The sequence below is a fragment of the Copidosoma floridanum genome, unplaced genomic scaffold (assembly GCF_036245765.1).
Source record: "Copidosoma floridanum isolate Cflo_tuat_1 unplaced genomic scaffold, Cflo_Japanese_pri ptg000014l, whole genome shotgun sequence".
Classification (NCBI taxonomy): Eukaryota; Metazoa; Arthropoda; class Insecta; order Hymenoptera; family Encyrtidae; genus Copidosoma; species Copidosoma floridanum.
In genome coordinates, this window is record NW_028321891.1 from 7,552,539 (window position 1) to 7,576,396 (window position 23,858).

Consider the following 23,858-nt stretch of genomic DNA (forward strand, 5'->3'; position numbering starts at 1 on the left):
AGTTAAAAAATTTTCATACTAAGGGTGCCGTCATTAAAACTGCATTCAAGTTCACTAAAATTTATTAAATCATTATAATACAGAGAATGATAAATTTTATGCAATATGCAGGTATTTTTAATTACATTGGAAATCAAATTAAATGTGATTTTAATATAAATTTGAGAGTTTTTAAAACAAATATTTATTATTTCACTCTAAGCCAAATTACAATGGACAGAGTAAAAGGATAATTTTCACCGAATTCTGTATATTTGCACTTGCTATTTTTAGCATATTTTTTCAAGATAAAAATAAAAGGCATTAATGAAATACAAATTGAAATGGCTTAACAAAAATGGAAATAATGACTATTAATAAGACATGCCATTTTTAGAGTCAGAAAATTTTTCAATGCACAAAACCTTTGTTTTACTTTTTGGTTTCCACCATCTTATGATTTTTTTCAATATTCCGTCATACACGAAATTTTCTAATTTCTATTTACTATATGGTTACTTTTGTGAATCAAACTATTTAACTAGAGGTGACTACACTATACTAATAATAATGAAAAAAAAAAAAAAAAAAAAAAACTATGTCTTTCGTCTTTTGGCTCTTGGGACAGAAGAAGATGGTATTTCGGACCGACATCTTTCTGGGTGGCATATGCGTACCACCTACATACAATAAGTGCATGGATATATTTTCAGCTTCTCTTTTAAATGTAGGCGTACATACATGTGCTTCTTTTCTTTTCAGTTGGTTTTTTTTTTTTTTTTTTTTTCTTTTTTTTTATGAAGTGACTGACGTCGGATCAACCTTGTCTTGTCCGTGGTATAGGTTATATGCTGAGTGAAATACTTGAGATTCTTTTAATTATTTACAGAAGTTGATGGCTGTTTAATGTTCGTGGGTAAAGTTAATTTAAACGCGTGGGTTTAAAATGAGGATGATTAAATTTTTCGATTGGCATGCAATCTAAAGAAAAAAAGACTGTTTATTTTAATTGTTATTTTTAAAATTTACAAAACAGCAAATAAAGGAGCTGAGTATTTTCCAAAGTAACTACTTATAAGAGTACAAAATAAAAATGAAATATATTTATTTTATTGTATGATTTTACAAAAAACTATTTGTATATTTTGACACATAAAAACACAAAATTTAAAGGCATCCATACGTCAAACGTACGTTGTTTTTTTTTTTTTTATGCCAAACCTTTCAAAATTTAGGTAATGCAATGACATAGCACTACACACAAGCCACGTATCGCTACAATCACTTGCCTCTTGAAACTTCTATTTTCACGTGAAAAATAAATTTCATTATCGGCGCTCTCCTATTATTTCTGGCCCCTTGAAAAACGATGAAATTACGGAAGCCGCCACATGCGCGAGCATATACTTCATAAATATAATATAAAATTGAGCTAGCAGGAAAAATCGACAAAGTCAGTGGTATTGTGTACACACAACGTAATAATATAGTATGGGTGCGTGAAACGTTCGATATCAAATATAGTCAAGGGTGAGGGGGTGGGCAACGAGTTTCAATAGCGAGGAGTGTGAAAAATAATTTCCTTCGTATATAGGACGATGTATGGCACATAATACATATACCGAGCACATATGCCTCGTGGACATAGACGAGAGCGAGCGACTCGAGGGATGAGTTAACAAAATATTATTCGAAGGATTTCTGTTGGGGGATGATGATGTGTACGTATACGTCTATACATGCGGTACACACTTCCATGCACATACAGGACACACACGTCACACGTAGATTCGCACACATGTACACACGCACGGGACACACTTCTCGAGTGTATTTTTTTATCGCACGCATTTTTCACGGCGTGAATTTTGTGCGACTTGCCCGCTCGTACGGCACATAGCGTAATAATTGCGCTGTGTGCTCGATTTTTGTACTTGCTGTGGTTGCTGCTAGCCAAATAAATTATTTATTCCCGTTTGTTTGTTTCCTATTAAATTAAGAGCACGTGTGCTAGTTTGGCGTATAAAGTGTGCAAAACGCGGTGGAAAACATTTGTATTATACAGCGATAGAGCTGGTTAGATTTGCACTGCAGTGATTTTTTTTTTCTTTTTTTTTTTTTAGAAAATATTGCTTATTGTATTCAACATTGATACTTTTTGAAACGTTTAGCGTTGAATTTTTTTTTTTTTTTTTTTTTCAACGTAATTGCATTGTCTACACTTATAACTACTACTTGTAACACAGTGTTTAAAAAAATTTTTCAGCAAAACTGAAAAATTACATTTTTAAAAGGAGAGCAAAATTAAAAAAAAAAAAAAACGTTGTAGTACTTGAAAAAGTTATTTAAATATTTATTTCAGTGTAGTAAACCAAGTTCCTTAAAAATATATGCGCTATTTTAATTAAAGAAAAAAGTTGTTTCAAAGTAATACGTTATATAGCAGTAACAAAATAAAAGTTTTCAATAAAGAAAAAACGCCTTACATTTTATGAAAAAAAAAAAAAAAAAAAAAAAAAAAACTATGGCCCAGTCTTGTAGTATTAAACATGCATGTATGAAAATGGGTTTAAACAAAGTGTGTGTTTGAACTAAACACCTCAGAATCGAGATATTTCGTGAAATTTCGTTCAAAATCCATCTCATATACCGTACATGTGAATTCACAAAACAAAATGACCACCAATGAAAGTTTTGAATGGATATCGAGTGAGCTGGTATCAGAAACTCCGCCTCGAATGATAAACTAACAAAACTACTGTATTCGTTCCCCGGAAACGCTCCCCCATCGAAAGACCGAAAGACGCACTCCAAGGTAAGCCTATAATGAGAGTCCAACATCAATATAAAGTCCAAAGTCGGAGACTATCTATACCCAACTGTGCAATGTATACACACAGTGAAATGAGGACGATGACGACAGTAGCGTCAGGAGCGGTGACAACTATAAGCGTCAACGAAATTCGCAATTTAATGCCTTGCACGTACGGAATGGAAGGGAGCAAGGATGGAGGAGCTTCCATGCCGCACGCGGTCGATATTATACGCTGCCGTTGTCGCCGGCGGCTACGACGTATATACCACAACAATATATACGCGCACAATGGAGGGTGTGGCGTTCGAGGATCCGGCGCGTCCTCGCGGGCTCTTCCTCCTTCCTTATCATTGGCTGCCGCCCCAGGTGTCTAACATGGCGGACGGCTCTTGCTCCCTTCACTGCTGCTGGGCTGCTTGCGTTTATACATGTGTATGTATACATGTACAGGCTCCTTTTCCCCTCCTCCTGCCCAGCCCCACCTCTACGACGCGGCCACCTCTCCCTTACATCCTACCTTTCCAGTTGCTTGCCCCTGTTTAGGATGCATATTATTATTATATTTCTATCCTGATGTATTGTGTGAGACCATCGTGACGGCCTTAAATACTATTTTTAATTACAAATGGATCGGGGTTTTTTTTTTCTTTCCTTCCATTGTTTTTTTCGGTCTTTAATTTTCCTGTATTTTATCCTCTTGTAAGAGATGCCATTGGGTGCTAAAATTCATTTCATCTTTATCGTGCACTAAAATGCGTTTAATTTGATACATTTTTGAATTTACAATAAATATTACAATTATTACAATGATTTATAAAATGATATTGTTAATTCTGGTGAAGAAAGAAAAAAAAAAATTATCGTTCAATAGATAAAGTTTTTTGCTCAAGATTTTCAAAAGGTAATATTTTTCACCTAAGATTTCGAAAGATTATATTTTTAGTCTGCATTTTATTGCAAGATTGTGTTTGCTTGATTGATACATGAATTCATTATGTATACAAAATTGTGTACAACACAGAATGGAATGAAAAGTATCACATTCAACTCGACATTTTACCGCACGTTTTTCCGTAAAAAAAGACAGTATTAATTACACTCGACATATATCAGTAGAAATTAACATCCAAAACATCAGCAAAGTCCATGAATTACACCAGATTACGAAGAACCCTCGAGAAAATTAATCACCCAATTGGTAGCAGAGCTAATTTACGACCCCAATAAAAGCGAAGCTTAGCATCTCTCGGAAAAAAAAAAAAAAAAAAAAAATCCATGTACCCTCATACTATAATCTCACTCAGCCGCGAGACAGGAGCAACGGATTTCCAGCATCACGCGTTCCCCATCAATTTTTTTCCTCCCTCCCTCCCTGATTTTTCATGTTTCTCTTACATCCCACTCGCGTGCGCGCACCTATTCCACTTGGAGGGATAAGCCGAGAGCATACATAGGTAGCTACTTACGATGTACACGCATTTTTTAAATCCGACGGGAGTGTTGACTGTGTATAATACGCCACTATGCACTCTCGGGGCGTGTACCGAAGAAGATTGATGACGAGGCAAGAGAGTGCGTGTCGGATTATGGAAAGAGCTAATTATGCGCCTGTAAATATAAGCATCACACGCGGATGTGGTTAATTTTTTTTTCCCCCAGAGTAAGATGAGGTAGCAGGGGCTGAAGGATCATGTGATTACATATCTGTGGCTTGGGTTGGATTGGAGGTGGTGCGGCTTACCGCTTACCATAACTGATGATGATTAATTGTCTTTTAATTGGGAGACTTTTCTTTTTTATCGACTGGACTTGTTGGTCACTTGGTGTAGTGATTAACAGATTAGCTCGTTTATCCTTTTTATGGACAAAACCATCTTCAAATCTTTCTAACAACTGAGGTACATCCTAAGATCCTAGATTAAATTATGGATGGATTGACTAAGAGTGAAAAATTAAAAAGAGAGAATATTGACTAGGATCAGGGTAAAAATGTTTTGAAATTATGAAGAATTATGTTTACTTATAAGTAAAAATACTATGCCAATATCCAACAGATCTAACGCTGATTTAGATGTATTTATGAAACGCCTACTACCAGATTTCAAATCATCACCGTAGCGCATCACAAGTTGCTAAGGCAAGTCATTTAATGCTCTAATGCAATAACTACGCAAATATAATAATAATACAGTACTAGAAAGTTAACTTGGAATATTTTTTGAACTTTTGACTCATCGTAAAAATTGATATATTTTTGCAGTCATAGACATATAATTGTATATGACTGACTTGAATAAAACCATGTAATGAGACACAATACAATAACTTGTAGTGACACGGGAATCACATGTTTATTTAGTTATTTTTATGTTAGTTAATAAACAAAACAATCGGGTTTCGAAAAAACTATCAAGATGCTCGTTTCCAGGCACATCGATTCAAAGGTGACAATTACGAATACGCAAGCGACGGTTGCGCCTCGTTAACTCGCCGGTAAATTGACGCGGTCTTTATGAGTTTTCCGCGTTTATTTCCGTATTTCCTGTCGTCCCGCCGTTTAATTGACGACTTTTCGACAAAACACGCTGCGTTAACATCCCCGTTTTTTTTTTTTTTTTAACGCAAATTACTTCAAGGGATAAGAAAAAAAGGGATTCCTGACAGTTGGCAACGACAATCAGCCCGCAAAAGCTACCCTGTACATTTTTCCGTCGCTCCAGCAGCGACGTACAGGAGGGAGGAGGGAACTCGATAGGACAGGAAGAGAGACGGAGCGCAGCCGAGGTTATTCCCGGTTGAACAAACAAAAGGGAACGGATCGCTGGTGCATCACCACCACCGCCCACATATTTATAGATTTTATATCTCTTTTGCTTTTCACGGCTGTTTTGTCGCTGATGATGCATTCACGCGTTTTACGCACCCATACCTATATACTCTTTTTTTCTACTTTCTCGTGTGTTTTTCGTGGGGTTTTTTTTAAAGACAGGAAAAGTTGAGGAGGCGAGATTTTTACCCGATGTTTTTCGATGGATCGCGAGGAAGGGCTCCGGGCGAGTGAGGCTCAGTAGGTATAGTTTAAGTGTCAGCGAGACCTTTAATTAAGGCTAAGAACAACAGTGGGACGGAAAAAAAAGAGAAGAACAACATCAGCTTCGTCTGCCGACCCCGGTAATGGTTTTTTTTTCCAACTTTATTTTTACTGCTAATTATTTATATAATTTCGTCCTTAGATGGCAAAGACTGTATCTCTATCGCGTAAAAATAACTAAATGAAAGTAAAAATTCGATGTAGCAGTTACTTATTTTTGGATTGATCAAAAAAGACCCCAACCAAATATCTATTTGTCGAAAAAGACTAAATGTTTTAAAGCATATCAAAACATATACAATACCAGTGATGCTTACAATATGTTTAGAGATAAAGCAGCACATTATTATTGTTTGTGTATGCAATATCTGAGAGGCTCGACCTGTTCCTTTAAAACGACAAGGGGTGTGGGTTTCTTCCATTAGACCAACACTTTGGTTTTAAGTATGTATATATATATTTTACTTTATCTGTTTTTTTGTTTGTAATTTTAGGTTTAGGGCCACGTTTATTGACACAGTGAGAACGAGAGCAATGTCCTTTGCGTAGGTATACCATACCTGTGTGGAAATTCAAAGTGTTTGGTTTATTTTTTTTCTTCCACATCCGCGTCCTTGAAACCTTTTTGGCTGTTTGCGCACATGTGCAGACGTCGCGGGTCGTCTTTCGCATATTTATTGCGCTGCGATATGGCGCTGATGCGTTTTGCAATTGTTGATTTGACCCTTTGATTTATGAGGTTTTTACTGGCGGTCGTTCGCTCGTATTACCCCGACCGATGATGGATTTGCTTTCGCGAATTGGGTTGGGTAAATATTTTTTCATGGGCGACGCGGACAGTAGCGTGTGATGAATATTTCAATTATTGCGACGCCTTTCTTCTTTTTTTTTTTTTTTTTTTAACAATAAGTTTCATAGACAACTCTATATTATGAAATTATTATTTATTCAATTTAATACAAAAGTTACGACTGGACTGCGAAAATATAAGGATTTTGAATCAATACGACAAAAGCGACAGATTTCATTTTCGTCAGTAGGTAGAGTATATTATGTTGTGTTACAAAGTGGTGTATTGATATGTTGTCGTGTATGGCTACTGAACTGTATCTAATTTAATAATTTCATAGTGAAACAATTAAGTATTTCCAGTGATTCCACACAGATAGAAGTGAAGAAAACATGTATACACTTCCAAGATAGTTATTTTAATTATTGATAATTACACGCAATTCAGATCATTGAACATGGATTAATATATTCAGCTATACCAACTGATATCGAAATAACGACAAATTTTTCTCAACCATTTGAACAGTTTAACGAGTAGCAAATTTTTTTCCCTCCGTAATTGGATCAACGTCACATGCCGTTGCTAGTACACGAATACCAAAGAACAACTATCACTAACTTCATTCGTAGGTGCATATACATGGACATACGTAGGTACGAGTAAATACCCACCCCGCAGTGCACAATACTACCGTGTAAGCGAATGAAAAAGAAGAGAGACGAAGGCCACGAAAATGGGTGTACCCATATACTTCACGTATATATGTATAAAAGCGTCGAGGGGTTGACAATGCCCGCACGCGCTCCGTCTCGCTTTTTCCCTCGGTTTTGTTATTCCAGCACGAGTTGGTTCTTTCGCGTCATACCAGCGCGCGATCCACTTCTCTCCCGCCCTCTCTCTCTATTCCACTCGCAACCCTCCGTACACTTACACTCGAGGATCCGTAAATTTCGTCGCCCGCAAAAGAAAACATCCCATTCTCTTTCATCTTTCCAGCTCTCGTCTCCCCGCTCCGTCCCGCCCTTTATCTCCAGCCATCCCCCCCCCCTCTTTTACTCCCTCTTTGTCTATCACTCCTCGAATTCGACGAAATCATTATTGCCTTTACAGATTTCCCTCTGCGACGCTTTTCTCCCGACGTCACGGCACTGCCGGCGGTTTTATTGAGAAGCCGCCGATTTTCGCACCTCATCCTCGCGCCCGTCCTCCCCTATGTTTATGCCCGCATTATTCGAGCTTGTTTGTTCACTAGAGCCTCAAGAGAGAGAGAGAGAAAAAAAGAGGGAGCTTATTATTTGCGAGATATTTTTTTTTCTACTTTCACGCGTAAAAAGAATCGAATTTTTTCGGGGAACCCGTGGGTACACGTACACGGAGAGGAGCTCGAATCTCGAGGAGGAGGAGGAGGAGGAGGAGGAAGGAGACTTAGCTCGGGGGGATAATGTAAATGTTTAGTTACTTCCGAGTTGTGTATAAAGTTCATGATATATTTGCCTGGTTGCTCTATGCGTTCTGCTAAATCTACTTATTATTAGTTTTTCTTTTCCGCTCTTGACGGGTGTGACACGCTTCCAAGTACAGGAAGCTCCCGTCCTTTGGTTACACGTTTGTTATCTCGTTCGAGTTATTGAAAAGTGTTCTTACTTTTTTCATTATTGTTACATTAATTAATTTTTTTTTCTTACTATTAACTCTAATTTGTAATAATCATACGATACTAGAATCAAAGCATCAGAGTCATCGAAAACTAAAAAATACTTTTTTAGGTTTACATGAAAAAAAAAAAAAAAAAAAAAAAAAAAAAAAAAAACTATTGTTATCTGTGAATCTGTTTTCAAAATAAAACAAAAAACTACTTTGATGAACTAGCGCAGGTGACGGAAAACTATTACCGATCCCAAAGAGCTGGACAAAATAGCTTATTAGCGACCATTTGATTTAGGTATGTCGTTAGTTTGTCCGTACCATCTAATGTAGACGCTTATAAAAGCATACTTAACGTGCATCAAGAGGCGAATAATATCCTTGAGGAGGTTCTACCCCTCACTATGTATACGCTCTCTATAATTTAACGAACCCTCAATACCTTGAACTCCACTTATTTCTTTATTCATCGTTAGTCTATAACATTAAGAATTACATAATATTTTGTTGGTAAAATTTTTATTGACAGTTCATTGTGAACAAGCTAGACAAATGTAATGGGAATACTCAAAAGATTTATATCCCATACATAATGTAAAATTCAACTGAATACTAACTCATTTTTTCGGCTTCCGATTTTTTTATCCAATTCATATAAAACCGATACAACTTCTAGAGTCAGGGTAACATAATTAAAATACTATTAGCATGGGACTCACAGCTTATTACCCACAAATTTTTCCCCACCATTCAACAAAAGAGCATCCATATGTATTTATGCCTACACCCAGCACCCAAGTACCCAAAAAATGGTTGAAATTGGCATTATGAAACAATAATATTATCACAGCCCACTTTCGACATTGCTGTTTAGTAATTGGTGGGTCGTGATATTCAAAATAAATTCTTTGATTAATATGACTAGAATATTTTTCTATATCAAAGTTCATCTAATTCTGCTCGTCAAACAATTTCACTTGATGCCCATGTTTAGGAAATTCTAGTGCCCTAGTAATGCGCTACTGTACATCGAAAACTACTTTGAATAAACAACTAATCTGAATAGCTTATTGTATCCTACTTGTCATGCCCAAAGATGTCTTTCAGACGGTCATTAGAAGTCTCAAATACATCTACAAGAAATCTTAAGAAAATGTGTTTACTAGGTTACTTTACGTAATGATGCCATCTTGACTCACGTACTACATCGCCTATATTAGCGAAAGCTTGCCTGCGACATCACTTTAAACTTAATAGTATTGGGTCAAGTACCATAGGAATATTCAAAATTTCAGCCTGATAAGGTATCTAGAAGCGGTCGAACTAACATAACCTAGCTTTCATAAAATTCATGTCATGATAAATGAGCTATGCAAGCACTAATTCAAAAATATGCCGTCCCCAGAAGCTGTTTAACTACCACGGCATCATGAAAATAAGTTCTAAATTCATTCGATTGTTGTAGAAACGACCTTGACGAGTTTTGTTTTTTTTTTCTTCAAATCAATAATAAAAAATATTAAGTTGTGATTGGAACAACTTTTTTGCTCTTGTACATTTAAAATAAAAAATATAATATTTTCTGAAAAACGTACTCAGATAATAGTACTTTTACCTCTAAGTCACTAGCTAAAAGTGTTTTTAAAAAATTTTGAATTACAACCCTGTAACGTAATCCATCCATCCGAACTGTGCATGAGTGTACATAGGTGATACATTTATGAAACCTGTCATACAAGAGCTGTCAAATCATAAGGGAGCTCTAAAAATAAATTTTCTCATCCATGGTCTAAAAAAAGGTTTCCGCTTTCCCGCGACCAATACTCCAGTAACTTCGAAAAAAAAAAGCTGTGCACCACCAATCCGTCAATTTTGACAAACGACTTCTTCTCTGCGCTATTAAAAAAACCACCCCTTTTTCCTAGCTCAGTCAAAGAGAAAAAAAAAAAAAAGTTCTTATTTTATCAGCCTAAGACTTTTCCACTTTATTCTAATTACATCATCGAGAGGAAATCGTGACAAACCATCCATCGCTCTCACACACTTTGCACACTCGACTTCGCCACGAAAGGGTTATCTTCTGAGGCGAAAACAAGGCTGGTGTACCCCACAAACGCACACAAATCAACCAACCGACTAACAAGGAGCAAGAATCGTCTTCCGGATTGTCGAACACGTTACTCGTATACACCCTCTCTTTTACCCAAATGCACTCCATGATCAGCGTGACAGGGGCGGCACCGGGCTTTAGCCGTCGACGTCGTTGCTCGTAGTCGTCTTTGTGCCTGAAATACACGGCGAGCGCTCTTAGCATCTGTAAAAACAACCGCCAGCGCCTCTTCACCGACGGGCAACGCGTGCGCGCCCACAGCGCATGAGAGCGCGACGCTAGAAAGAGAGATGGTACGCGGACGGCCGAACGAAGGAAATAGGGGAACCCCAGAAAAAGTGCATCGAATGTGTAGCGAGGTGTGTTCATCGTGCAGGGGCACGAGGGACATTCCGGCTGTGCCTGTACAAGAAGTTGGGGAGATGAATTTTATGGTCTTGCTTATCCTGTTTATTTTGCTAGAAATTTAATTGTTAACTTTGCGAAAAACGGTACAACCGGATATGAGAGTATAAATTTCTTTACAGTCTCGTACGTTTTGATTTAAAATAGGAATCGATAAAAATAAGCGAAAGAATGGAGAAAAAAAGGGGTTTATTTTTAAATTACTTTGATGCGTATCTTTGCTCTGTAAATAGAGAGTCGCTGTTTTCACAAGGACGAATTGACGCTTGTTGAATTCATTACCAGTTTTCGATTATTTGTTAGATAAATATCATGAATTAGAGGTCAATGGCGAGTATGTAAGTTGCACAGCTGAAAATAACAAAGCTAAAATTTTTCAACCAGGTTTAATTCTTATCAAGTCCCGGTCACTCTATAACGAAAGCTACATTACTCTAAATATCCAGAAATACCTACTTTAAGATTAAAAACTCCAAATTTTTAGTTATTTTTTTATTAATTCAATCCCTTTTCTGGTGAGTTAGTTGAATAGTGGTTTGAGAGAGCATTCATAAGTCGTATGTTAAAAAACAATCAAATAAAAAAACTGTTTGCATCAAGAAAAAATTGGCAAATTTAATCAAACAAAATGGGTAAAAATAAACTGTGTCTTTGGCTTAAGATTTAGTGCTTTGTAGGTTTTTATTTTAATAGTAGTTAATCTATTTTTATTTTCTCTTGCCACTGCTGCGTACAGGTATAATCAGTTTGATATTCATCAGCATATGTATGAATTTATAAATGTTCAACTGTAAATTACAAAATAAAACTATGTATTTCGCGTTAAATAAAAAAATAAATAAAAACCGCGCACTCAAACTTTTATGAGCTTTAGAGAAAATCATCATTGTGAATTTGCAAATATGTAATACACTTGTAACAATTACATATTCAGCGTAGGAAAATAAGTGGTGTTATGACCTACAACTTTAAGAAAAGAAAAGAAAAATTTAACGACAGGAAAATTCATTCATTAGTTACACAACGACCCCAGCACAACATATTACGGTAGCAAAAATATTTACCAAGAGCCGAGGTTTTGTATCGCTTGATAGCCGACATCGATATCAAACACTTAAATTTAAAGGAGCAAAGTCGACGAGTCTTTATCTTCGAGGCTTAATCCTATTTTTTCGGAGAATAAGATCAATATTTTTTCTATAAACGAGATCTACTTTCAGTTTATTTTCGCAACTTGCTGGTCTTACGGATTCATCCTCTCTGTATCTACTACTTCTCTCTGTCTTCCTCTTTCTCTTTCCAAATAAAAAATTCCTCACTTAGTGGTCGCGCCACGCGACTTTGCACCACTAACCAAACAAACTCACCACGTAAGGGCTCGACATTACCATATCGGTCGCTAATTCGGTCACGTGTACAATTCCGACGAGCTGCAAACACACGACACGCTTCATATTTTTAATCGCACCATATCCAAATAAAAACTGTCTATTATTTTTCCTCCAAGCTAACTCACAAAACTACCGTCCGTAAAAGTATCAATATATTCCTTGCTCGCGCGGTATGCATTTATTTGCATCAATAACGTGACTCGATAGAGCCACAATGATGCATTTGCAATTCTAAAATTAATGCATAATAATCCATAAACGCAGCACTAGTCGTGCGGCAACAAATAAAATGTAACATTTTATGCTGTAGACAACCCTATCTCTTGATAAACTCAATTAAAAAATCAAGCCTCCCCAGTACGTACACCAAGTAAATCTAGCGGAGCTCTTAAAAATGTCCCAATTTACCCATCAAATGGGCGACCACAGGACCACACCCCGTACGCAAAGGTCTTCTGTGGTGCATAGCTATGACCGTACAAAGGACAACGAAAGAAAAACAGCGGATGGAGTCGAGGAACGCCGGACTTGGAAAATCTTGGAAGTATCGATGAGATTAAGAGGGAAAAGTGCACAACGAAAGCAAAATGTAGGCTACACGACATGTGCCAAACAGGGCATGCACGTACAGATACCGCAAAGAACCGAGGAGGGGTATATGAATGGATCGGACGATGCACAATGGAGACGAGCCCTTGGCACGCGTCCGTCTTCTCCCTTCAAAAGGATCCGGCGGCTCTCATTGTTTTGGTTATTTTGGCAAACCTAACACAACACTGGCTTGTTGTTTAACAAAATAACACGATTTTGTCGCCCACTCTGGCCCCACGTGTTTGTGCGCGCCGTCATCGTCCCGTCGTCGCTCCGCTTTGCTTCTTCGCGACGCGTCGTTATGCGCCTAATGACGAGGCTACGGCTTTCCATTGACGCTGCACTCGGGCCGTACCTATTACATTGTCAACTCTTTCGCTGTCGGATCAGATGCTCGCTCCTTCGACGGGAATGACGTTTTCCGGGGGTATGTTTATCTTTTCCGGGGCGCGCGTATGCGGTTGGAGTTTCCGGTGCGTTTGGCTGGTAATTCGAGTTTTCACTTAGGAAGGGAATTAACGCGCGATGGGAGGGCGACAATTTCTCGAGTAAATGCGGGGAAGGAAAGGACGTCGAAGCCCGAGCTCTGGCGAAAAATCGTCCGATATTCGAGCTACTTACTTTCATTGTTTGTCTTTCGCTGCAGCGTTTTCTTTTTCAAGTTCAAAACGGAGTGTATGTGTATGTTTCCTTGTTGGCATCCGAGCCACGAAGATGTACGCGTACGTGGCGGTGTAAGTAAGTGCACACTTGGCTGGAGTAAATATGCACGTGCGCGGCTACTTGCTACGCGGTCGGGCGTGCGAAAATAAATTTTGAGCGATTTGTTTTGCTGATGAGCGTGAGTAAGTATAGGGATCAAGATGTCGAGGAGTTTGCATCTTTTTTGGTATAAATGGAGAAATTGAATTCACAAAGCTTTCATTGGGTAAATAGCTCACTTGATTGGTAGCATCAGTGTTGCGTTATGAGACAAACATGTGATTTGGCATTTGTAAATTAAAACTAATTGCATGCGTTAATAAATCATTGTAAAATATAGCAATCTCTGAAATTGAACAATTTCACACATACATTTGGTCAATTGATCTATTTGAATTGCAATAAAATATAAGTTTGATAAATATTTAAATAAAAACGATTGAATTGCTCGACTACTTACCTTTTCAATAACTACATTTATGCTGTCGTATAAAAAACGTAATGGCTTTAAATGTAACGTTGATAAAAACGCATTGGTCAACATTAAATATGCAACACTGGTTTATTTAAATTTTTTGTGGTCTTAGGTAGTATAACGGTACCTACATTGAACAAAATTACTAACAAAATGATACGTTGGTTTTCAAAACTTGGTTACGAAACGTCAAGTATTTTCATAATTAAAATACATCAAGAAGCGAATGATTTTCGATCGTGTGGATAAATATTTTCAGCTGCATGAAAAATTAGCTTTCAATTCGATTTGTGGTAGAACCCAGTTCTTTTACTCCCAGAACCGAGCTACACTGACCCTCACAAGTAGGGATTAATTCGATATCCATACGAAAAAGTGAGCAAACACTCCAATTTTCATGACGTTTCCAATAAAGAAAATCGACTCACGGTTTACAAAACAGCACCGCTCCTATTTTACCGCCAACTAGAAAGAAAAAAGGGGCTCTATTTGCCCGTGTTTTTACACCACCAACAAACTCGTCGTCCTCTAAAACTAAGAGCCCACAACCACCCCTCATTGTATTACATATCACAAAAAAATGGGCAGGAGGCCGGCTATCCGCGTAATTACGCACTTCAACTCCAGTGCATAGTGCAAAGTGTGTACCTTGTACAGGCGAACCCTACCTCCGCCCTTCTCTGTATAGAAAACTCGGGACCAACCCCTACGCTTCGCATATTATAAGGACCACCACAAAACGTACTACAATTTTGTAAGAAAAAAGGGAAGGGAAACACAAAAAAAAAAAAAAAAAAAAAAAAAAAGAAAGAGTGTTTTTTCCACACAGTGTCAGGCAGTATCATGAGTTACCATGGCAGAATCGTACTGCGTCTATATATAGGAGAACTACGTACGCGGCAAGACAGGAGGGGGAGGGCGATCCATTAGGTAGGACGCCCCTGACTGACACGCCCTGACGCTATCAAAACACGCCTAAAAACTTATATTCCAGAGCCACCGCTCTCTGCTCTGTATATACGGTGTGATCGTGTGTACACCACCTATGCGTGTAACGGTGCTGTGCGAGTGTGCGTGTGTGGCTAACTACTCTTCTTGTGTATACGAGGGTGTGCATGTGAGAGCGAAAAAGGCCCCTGTACACACGTGAGATAAAATAACAGAGTGTAGTTAACAGGCTCGGGTAAAAATATTCACGCTCCCTGTCTCTCCAACTTTTTTTTTTCATACGTAAGCTATAGAGGCTTTTTGGGGAAAAAAAAAAAAAAAAAAACCTCTAGGTGTACGCTTCTATTGGCTTTTTGGATGAGCGAACGCTCGACTCGACTTTGCCCCGTTTTTTTCACCGTCGTGGATTCGTTCATGTATAATGTGTACACGTCGAGTTATTTTGCTTCGGAATTTCGGCCCAATTTATATTTAATTGACGTGACTTTGGTGGACCTTTTTTTTTTTTTATTTTTTAAAGAGAGCTTTCGAGACGTGGGGCGATACTGAAATAATGCGCGGCTGTGTGGTCCTTTTTCTAATTAGTCTGTATATTGGTGGTCGACCTTCGTTTTGTGGGCTACTGGTGTTCATGTATGGAAAAATTTAATGCATTAAAATACATCACGGGGTAATCAATATTTACTATCTGTTATGAGATTTAAGGAAATAGAAAAAAAATTACAATTTTTACAATTTTTAATTTTAATGTCCCAGTCAGGTAATCTGCGACAATAAAAAAAAAAAAAAAAAATTGAAAAGTTATCGCGGCACATGTGTAGGATGAGAGCTTTTAGTTTTTACGTACAGCCTTAGAATGTGGGAAAATTTGTAAACGTCAAATAAAAACGGAGTGACTCACTCTTTTAAAGCCTTTTCAAGTTTTTCGGTGTGTTGCGTTCTAGGCCCAAAAATAATTTCAACTTTTTCCGAATTTGGGGATTTTCTGTAAGTTTTCCTTTCAATCCTTGTAGGCTGTGAGTAGTAGATTATAACTACTGCTAGTTTGTAATTTAGATAACTAAATTAACCATAGGCTTCTATAGAGCAAAAAATAGATTTTTCTCAGCAAGTTATGATGATATGATAAGTAGTATTTTAGTTAATCATAATCAATGGAAAAACCTATAAGAATAAAAAAACAAAGTACAATTTAACAAAAAAACCTTTGCTCTATTGTAGATTTCTTTGAAAAAAATTAAAAATAGTGACATTGACATTAACAACAGTCTTTCTCTTACATCACTAGCTGCGATTTCTTTTATGAAAGAAAAAAAAATAGTTTAGACGAACGGTGCTCCAACACCTACGTATTTGATAGTACCTTATAAGATTCAAATACTTTTAACAAGTATGGTACAAACAGCCCTTAAATTACGGACACTTAGTTTACTTTGCATTGAAAGTAATTTTTGTTGGATTTTTAAGATTAGGAACTATTTTATATCGTAATGAATAATTAATCTTGTTTATGTTATGACGTAGTACAAAATCGCTCTAGTAGATTATTATTTTTGGTTTGTACAGCCTGACCTTCAGTAGTGCTTTTGTACTTCGACTTGGTTCGAAAAAATATTGTTTTTGTCACTACAACCTTTGATGGCTGTAACGTACCTAACATCATTCTTTAACCCACAAGTATAAATATGGCATAACCACCTTAAAATAAGAATTATTTCAGTAAACTTTTAACCTTTTTTTAGTTTCATTTATGTAATGTGTAAAACAACACGTACTTGAGAGTCACTACGTGTTTTCATGAAAATTATGTTGGGGAATACACTGTAGAAGAATAGAGAATTTCATACAAAGATATGCATGAGTATCACCTACAAGTATTATACTGCATTGAAGCTGCAAAAAACAACTTAAAGCGGTTCTTTTTTTCCTCAACTAATTGCATATACTTTTCAGTTGATTGGTATGTATTGAAATTGGAAAGTATGAAATGTAGTTAAATTAAAAATAGTGTTAATTTAACCTTGTTACTATGACTACTTGACAATACTTAAAAAATCCTTGCATTCATCTAACATAAGCGACACTTAATAGAAACCGAGGAAAATATATTAACTTAATAAGTTTTACCACACCTGTATGTGGAAGGAGAAAGGCAAACTACTTTTTGGTTGACCTCATTAACTTAAACTTTAAAAATCAACATGGTAGCATATACAAGATTAAATAAGCATATTGCAGTTGTAATGAAAGAACAAACCTTTTTGTGAAGTCTGATTCAGTTGACATGAAACCATAGAGTCAGTTTTTATAGAGACATAAGAAAAAAATGTTCTTTCAAATATAATTTTTGTATGCATCTGAACTCTTACTTCAAGAGCAACTTTCTTTATCTGAATACTTTTATAACTATATCTGTAACACAAAAAAATTCAGTTGTTTGAAATACATTACATTAGATCCTGGCAAATTAAAAATACTACCAAGTAACTATCTGGCAAAACTAACTAGCTTCAAAACATAAGTTGTAAACTATTTCTTTTACACTCAAAATAAAATTTTTTGTTTTCATTAAAAATTTTTTAGTAATGTATTCAAGAAAAAATTGAGTTGAAATGAAAATTAAAATTTCATTCAAAAGTCTTAACTGTTTAGTTAGGTCTCAGACACTTTTACAGATCATCAAATTATTCTGACGTATGTCATCATCTAAATTTACAAAAGAATTTTTAATAAAATGATAACCAACATATGAAGTATAAAAATACAATGAAACTTCAATGAAAGATCAAGGAAATAAATAAAATAACCAACCTGAGCACTTTCCGACTCTTGGGGATGTTGTTAATTAACAAACTCGGCAATCGGAATGTAACTTGCCGCAGTGTTAGGTAACGTCTGTAAGAAAATTAAAAAGCTGTGTGGAACTTAAAAAATGAATCAAGCAAAGGGTACGTCTCTGTTTGCTCACTAACGGTTTAAAATTTTGCGCTTCTACCAACGACCCTTTATTTACACGTCAGAAATTCTTTAACTAACTAAATTATTCTTTAACTAACCAACCAAACCAGAAACATAAAAAGCATGCGTGAATAAGTAATGAGGTCGCGTAATATTTATGGGGTTTTGTTTACTCTATAGGATAGAGGTTAGGTTATCGGCCGGATGTAGGTCGGCTACAAGAACCGAATAATTTTTCTGATAACGAATAATGGCGCACACATGAGACACTTAAAAGTAACTACTTAATGGCACTCACTATTTAATGTAATTATGCTACTTACTTATCCAAACACAATATGTTGTACATTCTTCCAAAACTGTTTCGCAAGTTTAATACCACTGTCATAAAATTGGCCCTACCGAAACTGCGCAAACATACGAACTCTAATATTTTTTAAAGACAAATAATATTAACTCATTTAGGAAAACTTTCCTAATATATTTAGAACATTGCTGATCTTGATATTTATACATAGCATCAGTATTGTCAGTAACATGTAACTTTAGGCCGCGGCCACATAGCTGAGTATTGTGTATGGCAGCGTTCGACCGCACCTCATGCAACCGACCGACCACCTTCCAACGATGCATCAAAAATTTTCACCTAATCCAATCGAATAAACATCACTCGATCGAAGTATGAATTTAAAGTATACATTCAAAGGCAAGTCCCAAACCTCATTTATAATTTATAATATTCGGTTATTTAACTTTTGAACCGAATGAAACGACACTGGAACGAGTACACTTATGATTGATGCATCGCCTATGTCATGTTAGTCATGTCAATGTTCCATATTGTTGATGAAGGCATTAATGAAATAAAATTTTTCAGAAGCATTTTGTCGTATTCTGAAAGCACATTTAAGTTAAGATCACTTCGTCTTGAATGTACTTGCTTCTACGCTTAGCAAAATTTAGTATTTCCTTAGATTACGTCAAATGCTATTTAATCAGATGGTTTATTATGTAGTAATAAAGTATCTAAATACATTTAAAAGAATACCGCCAACTGTATATTAACACAAAGCCTCCTGAACTTGTAACTGTTAATATTTACAATTTTTTAATGAAATACAGAGGTTTAAATATACTGGTGATAAATATAATAAATACTTACATATATTATATAAACATAACTTTCTACATATATTTACTTTGGATTTTATCATTCTGGTAAAGAGAGCGAGGTGTAAGATATATGTGAAGTTATGTGTAGTAATTATAATAATCACTACTAAGTAGTGCCATATGGTCGATTTTATTAAACCATTCAAGTAGAATATCTGTACTTTTGGAGGTCAATTTTTGGGTAATAGATATATTGTAAACTTGCCGCAAATAGCACAAACAACTTTAACTTTTCATTTTATAACCATACAATTAGTTGCGGCTGGTTTATAATTGATTAAATGGCTCTACTATGAGTAGTAATAATCATTTGGATCAGCGCCATCTAGCGGTCGTGATTTTTTTGGCCAAAAATTGCTTCTGAAATTCTGAAGGAGAGCTTTAGGCAGTTTAGCCCTAGAGCCATTTAATCACTTATAAACCTGCCGCAACTTTCGAAATAGATACAAAACAAATAATTAACATTTTGAGTGCTAATTGCGGCAAGTTTACAATCTATCTATTACTCAAAAGTATAAATATACAGGAGGTCGATATTCGTGTAAAACATACACTGCAAACTTGCCGCAAACAGCACAAACATCGTTAATTATTCATTTTGTATCTATTTCAAAAGTTGCGGCTGGTTTATAATTGATTAAATGGCTCTAGGGCTAAACTGCCTAAGGCTCTCCTTCAGAATTTCAGAAGCAATTTTTGGCCAAAAAAATCTTGACCGCTAGATGGCGCTGATCCAAATGATTATTACTACTTATAGTAGAGCCATTTAATCAATTATAAACCAGCCGCAACTAATTTCATAAATATAAAATAAAAAGTTAACGTTGTTTGCACTATTGGCGGCAAGTTTACAATCTATCTTTTACCCGAAAGTATAAATATATAGGAAGTCAATATTCGTGTAAAAGATAGATTGCAAACTTGCCGCAAACAGCACATACAATATTAACTTTTTATTTTATATTTATAAAATTAGTTGCGGCTGGTTTATAATTAATAAAATGGCTCTTCTATAAGTAGTAATAATCATTTGGATCAGCGCCATCTAGCGGTCAAGATTTTTTTGGCCAAAAATTGCTTCTGAAATTCTGAAGGAGAGATTTAGGCAGTTTAGGCCCTAGAGCTATTTAGTCAATTATAAACCAGCCGCAACTAATTTTGTAAGTATAAAATAAAAATTTAATCTTGTTTGCACTGTTGGCGGCAAGTTTGCAATTTATCTTCTATCCGAACATCGACCTTCTATATATTTATTTTTTTTGGGTAAAAGATAAATTGTAAACTTGCCGCTGATAGTGCAAACAACATTAACTTTTTATTTTATATCTATGTAATTAGTTGCGGCTGGTTTATAATTGACTTAATGGCTTTAATTAAGGCCTAAACTGCTTATAAAGCTCTCCTTCAGAATTTTAGGGCCACTTTTTAGTTCAAAAATCCGCAACGCTAGATGGCACTGATCCAAACAAATATTAATATACAATTATACTTTTAGTAGAGCCATGTAATCGGTTATAAACTAGCCGCAACTACTTTTATAAATATGAAATAAAAAGTTGATATTTTTTTGCTATTTGCAGCAAGCATGTCGTGTATGTAAACGCTACTTTTACATTGACTGTCGCAACTGTATACATGACAATACGAACACTGGCTTGGAATACCATTTTTAGGCCCACTTTTCGCAAAAAACAGAGAAAATGAAGACTGTTAGATGGGGCTGATCCCGCTGATCCTCATAATTTGTTTTTCGCGCACTATGTATATACATGCACTATATAGTGTACGAAACTTTTGCGCCTTGCCCTGCAAGTCGGATGTCTCTCTTTCTGTCATCCGAATCGTTTGATAATTGAGTGCTCGGCATGTTTTTATTAAATATTGTTGTCCGCGAATCAGATAAGATGCTATAGTTGCAGGGAATTCTGATTTCGAATGATAAATTCAAAGATTTATCTATAGTCTACACCAATGAAATATACTTTTAAACGTGAATTTTATTATTGAAATTTCTTTAACAATGAGTCGTATTAAGAGTCGTTTAACATTTTTATGAGCTATGAAAGTGCAATTTTGTAAAACTAAACGAGAAATAAATAAACAAATGACAAGGTGAGGAAGTATACCAGCAAGACATTTTTATTACTATAAATTGTTTGACGATTAATGTTAAGCTCAACTATAATTATAGGAGTAACTTGTTCGACGATATCAAGGAAACAATTGATTAAATGTAAAAGTGCGATTAAAAAATTTTAAACTCGTAAGGGATGTTTTTGCATAGAAGTACTGTTGATGATAATAACTAATCGATGAAAAAAATTTTCCCGATATCTATGATTCCGATAAACGCTCCAGAATCGATACTATACAGAAAAAGGATGCTCCGATTGGAGATGGATTTAAGTATTAACTTTTGTTTGAAAGTGTGTTATTTATTCCATTACTTCAATAAATGACCTAAAGTTAATTTCGCTCTGGCAACTCACTTTAGTAATGCAACTTTAATTATTGTGTCAAGTACTTATGTATAAATTTTTGAAAATAAGCTTCAATTTCCTGCCCAATCCATCCGATATAGGTAGTTTAGTTGCAATTAAACGAAGTGACCGTGTGTGTTTGTGTTCAACTTCAACAGATCCTTTCTATCAATGATTGCATATTGTATGGTCCAAGAGTCACGAGTCACTCCGACCGGACAACACACACAGTGTGCAAAATGCTTTCTCGTTCAATTCTTTGTGGATATATAGATATTAACAAAACGTTTAGTAAACATTGAAAAATTTGAAAAGTAGAAGTACAGTGTATGCACACACAGCACATTGGCTGAGCAGGCTGAGTATAGAGTATACTCTATAGAGTAGTGGGTGGAATATGTGGTTGGTGCCGCCACTGCTCGACAAATTTCGACGATGAGGCACTGCAGGGACTGCAGAGGGCAGTCTGGCAGTGGTCGGCGCGTCCAAAAAACGTCGTTGGCTTTCAATGATTCGGCTTACCTGCACCAGCGTATACATACTTACTATATATAATATATACTGTAACTACCGTACATTTTGAGTATAGGTACTTTTATATCTGTGCTCCGTCATTTACGAATAAGAGCGGTCTTCATTTTGTCGCAAAAAGTGGCCTCTAAAATTCTGAATCAGAGCTTTAGGGCCTAGGCCTAGAGCCACTTTAATTAATTGTAAACCAGCAACATATATGTCAACAAACTCCGAAATATCGGGTGGCATGGGAGTGAAAACAGCAAAAAATATCGAAGTTTGTTGACACGCGAAACCCACGGTGGGTAACCCAGGGGCACCGTCAGTTGATACAGTGTACAACGTATACGTAACTCAACTGGCAGTTAATAACTTATAACATAGACATATAAAAAATAGACTGCTCGTTCTTATGTACGGCGAGCTGAAGCACAAGTAGAAAGAGACACAACATCGAACGTGTATATTTGTCTCTGTCGCTCGTTGCCAACGGTGGGAGCGTGGGCGTACTGGGACTACTGGGAGTCAATATATACTAAGTCTATCTGATGCATCCCTACCGTTTGGCAAACGTGCAAGAGAGACAGCTATACGCGTTCGATGTTGTGTCTCTTTCTACTTGTGCTTCAGACGCTTCAGTGCCGTACATAGGAACGAACAGTCTATTTTTTAATTGTCTATGGTTAATAACTGCGGAATACATGTACAGCCCATTAGTGTTGGGTCTGTGGAGGTTCTGTATAGATGAGTAAAAATACGATACGTCCATTGAAACTTGATATACTATTCAACACCTGTCGAAGCTTATTTTAAGTACGTTTATTATTTATTATTGCAAGATAAACTTTCAAAATATCAAGAAATGCCGAAAGTTCGCAGAAGCAAAAAAGCACCGCCAGAAGGATGGGAACTTATAGAACCGACGTTAGAAGAACTAGAACAGAAGATGCGAGAAGGTTCGTTTTTGTCTTCAGAATTGACAAATCTTTTATTTGCTAATTTTATGCACGATGGATGTTTTATTGGATATGTAGATAGTATTGTGCCGCCAAAGAAATCTTTATCTTCTTGTATAATATAAATTGATTCTGTTTTTCATATGACTAATAAACAACTGTTCTGCAGCTGAGACAGAGCCTCATGAGGGAAAAAGAAAACAAGAAAGTTTGTGGCCAATCTTCAAAATACATCATCAAAAATCAAGATACATATATGACTTGTTCTTCAGACGCAAAGCTATTAGTAGAGGTAAAGAAAACGTTTCATAATGATACAATGTCAACATTTAATTAATCCAGAAATAAGCATGATTCATTGAAAATATTTTATGACATTCGTTTCTAGAACTGTACGATTACTGTGTAAGTGAAAAAATTGCCGATCCAAACCTTATTGCAAAGTGGAAAAAGACAGGATACGAGAATTTGTGCTGCGTCCGCTGCATTCAAACCAGAGACACTAACTTTGGAACGAATTGCATTTGTAGAGTACCAAAAAGTAAATTAGAAGAAGGACGTATTGTAGAGTGTATCCACTGTGGATGCAGAGGCTGCTCTGGTTAAATATAATCTACTGAATTCACCTTGCAAATTAGCTGATTTTTGTAAATACATATACTTAATGATCTTAACTTTATCATACTTGGCTTAAGAAAGAAGCGTTATAGCTTGTAAATTTTAATATTTTACTACAATAAACCTTTTTTTGAAGATCAAACATGTCAAACCATTTGATTTCCCACTCTAACTTTATGTAAGTACAAAACATTGAAACAAGGTTATACAAATGTA

General features: G+C 36.1%; 1 protein-coding gene across 1 annotated transcript; it reads left to right on the top strand.

Moving 5' to 3' along the window:
• Positions 1-22,783: 22,783 nt before the first annotated feature.
• l(1)10Bb (BUD31-like protein) lies at positions 22,784-23,784 on the top strand. The gene is made up of 3 exons (XM_014351830.3): positions 22,784-23,024; positions 23,194-23,316; positions 23,413-23,784. The coding sequence occupies exons 1-3, from the start codon at positions 22,931-22,933 to the stop codon at positions 23,628-23,630; spliced, it is 435 nt and encodes a 144-aa protein (XP_014207316.1). The 5' UTR covers positions 22,784-22,930; the 3' UTR covers positions 23,631-23,784.
• The last annotated feature ends 74 nt before the right edge of the window (positions 23,785-23,858 follow it).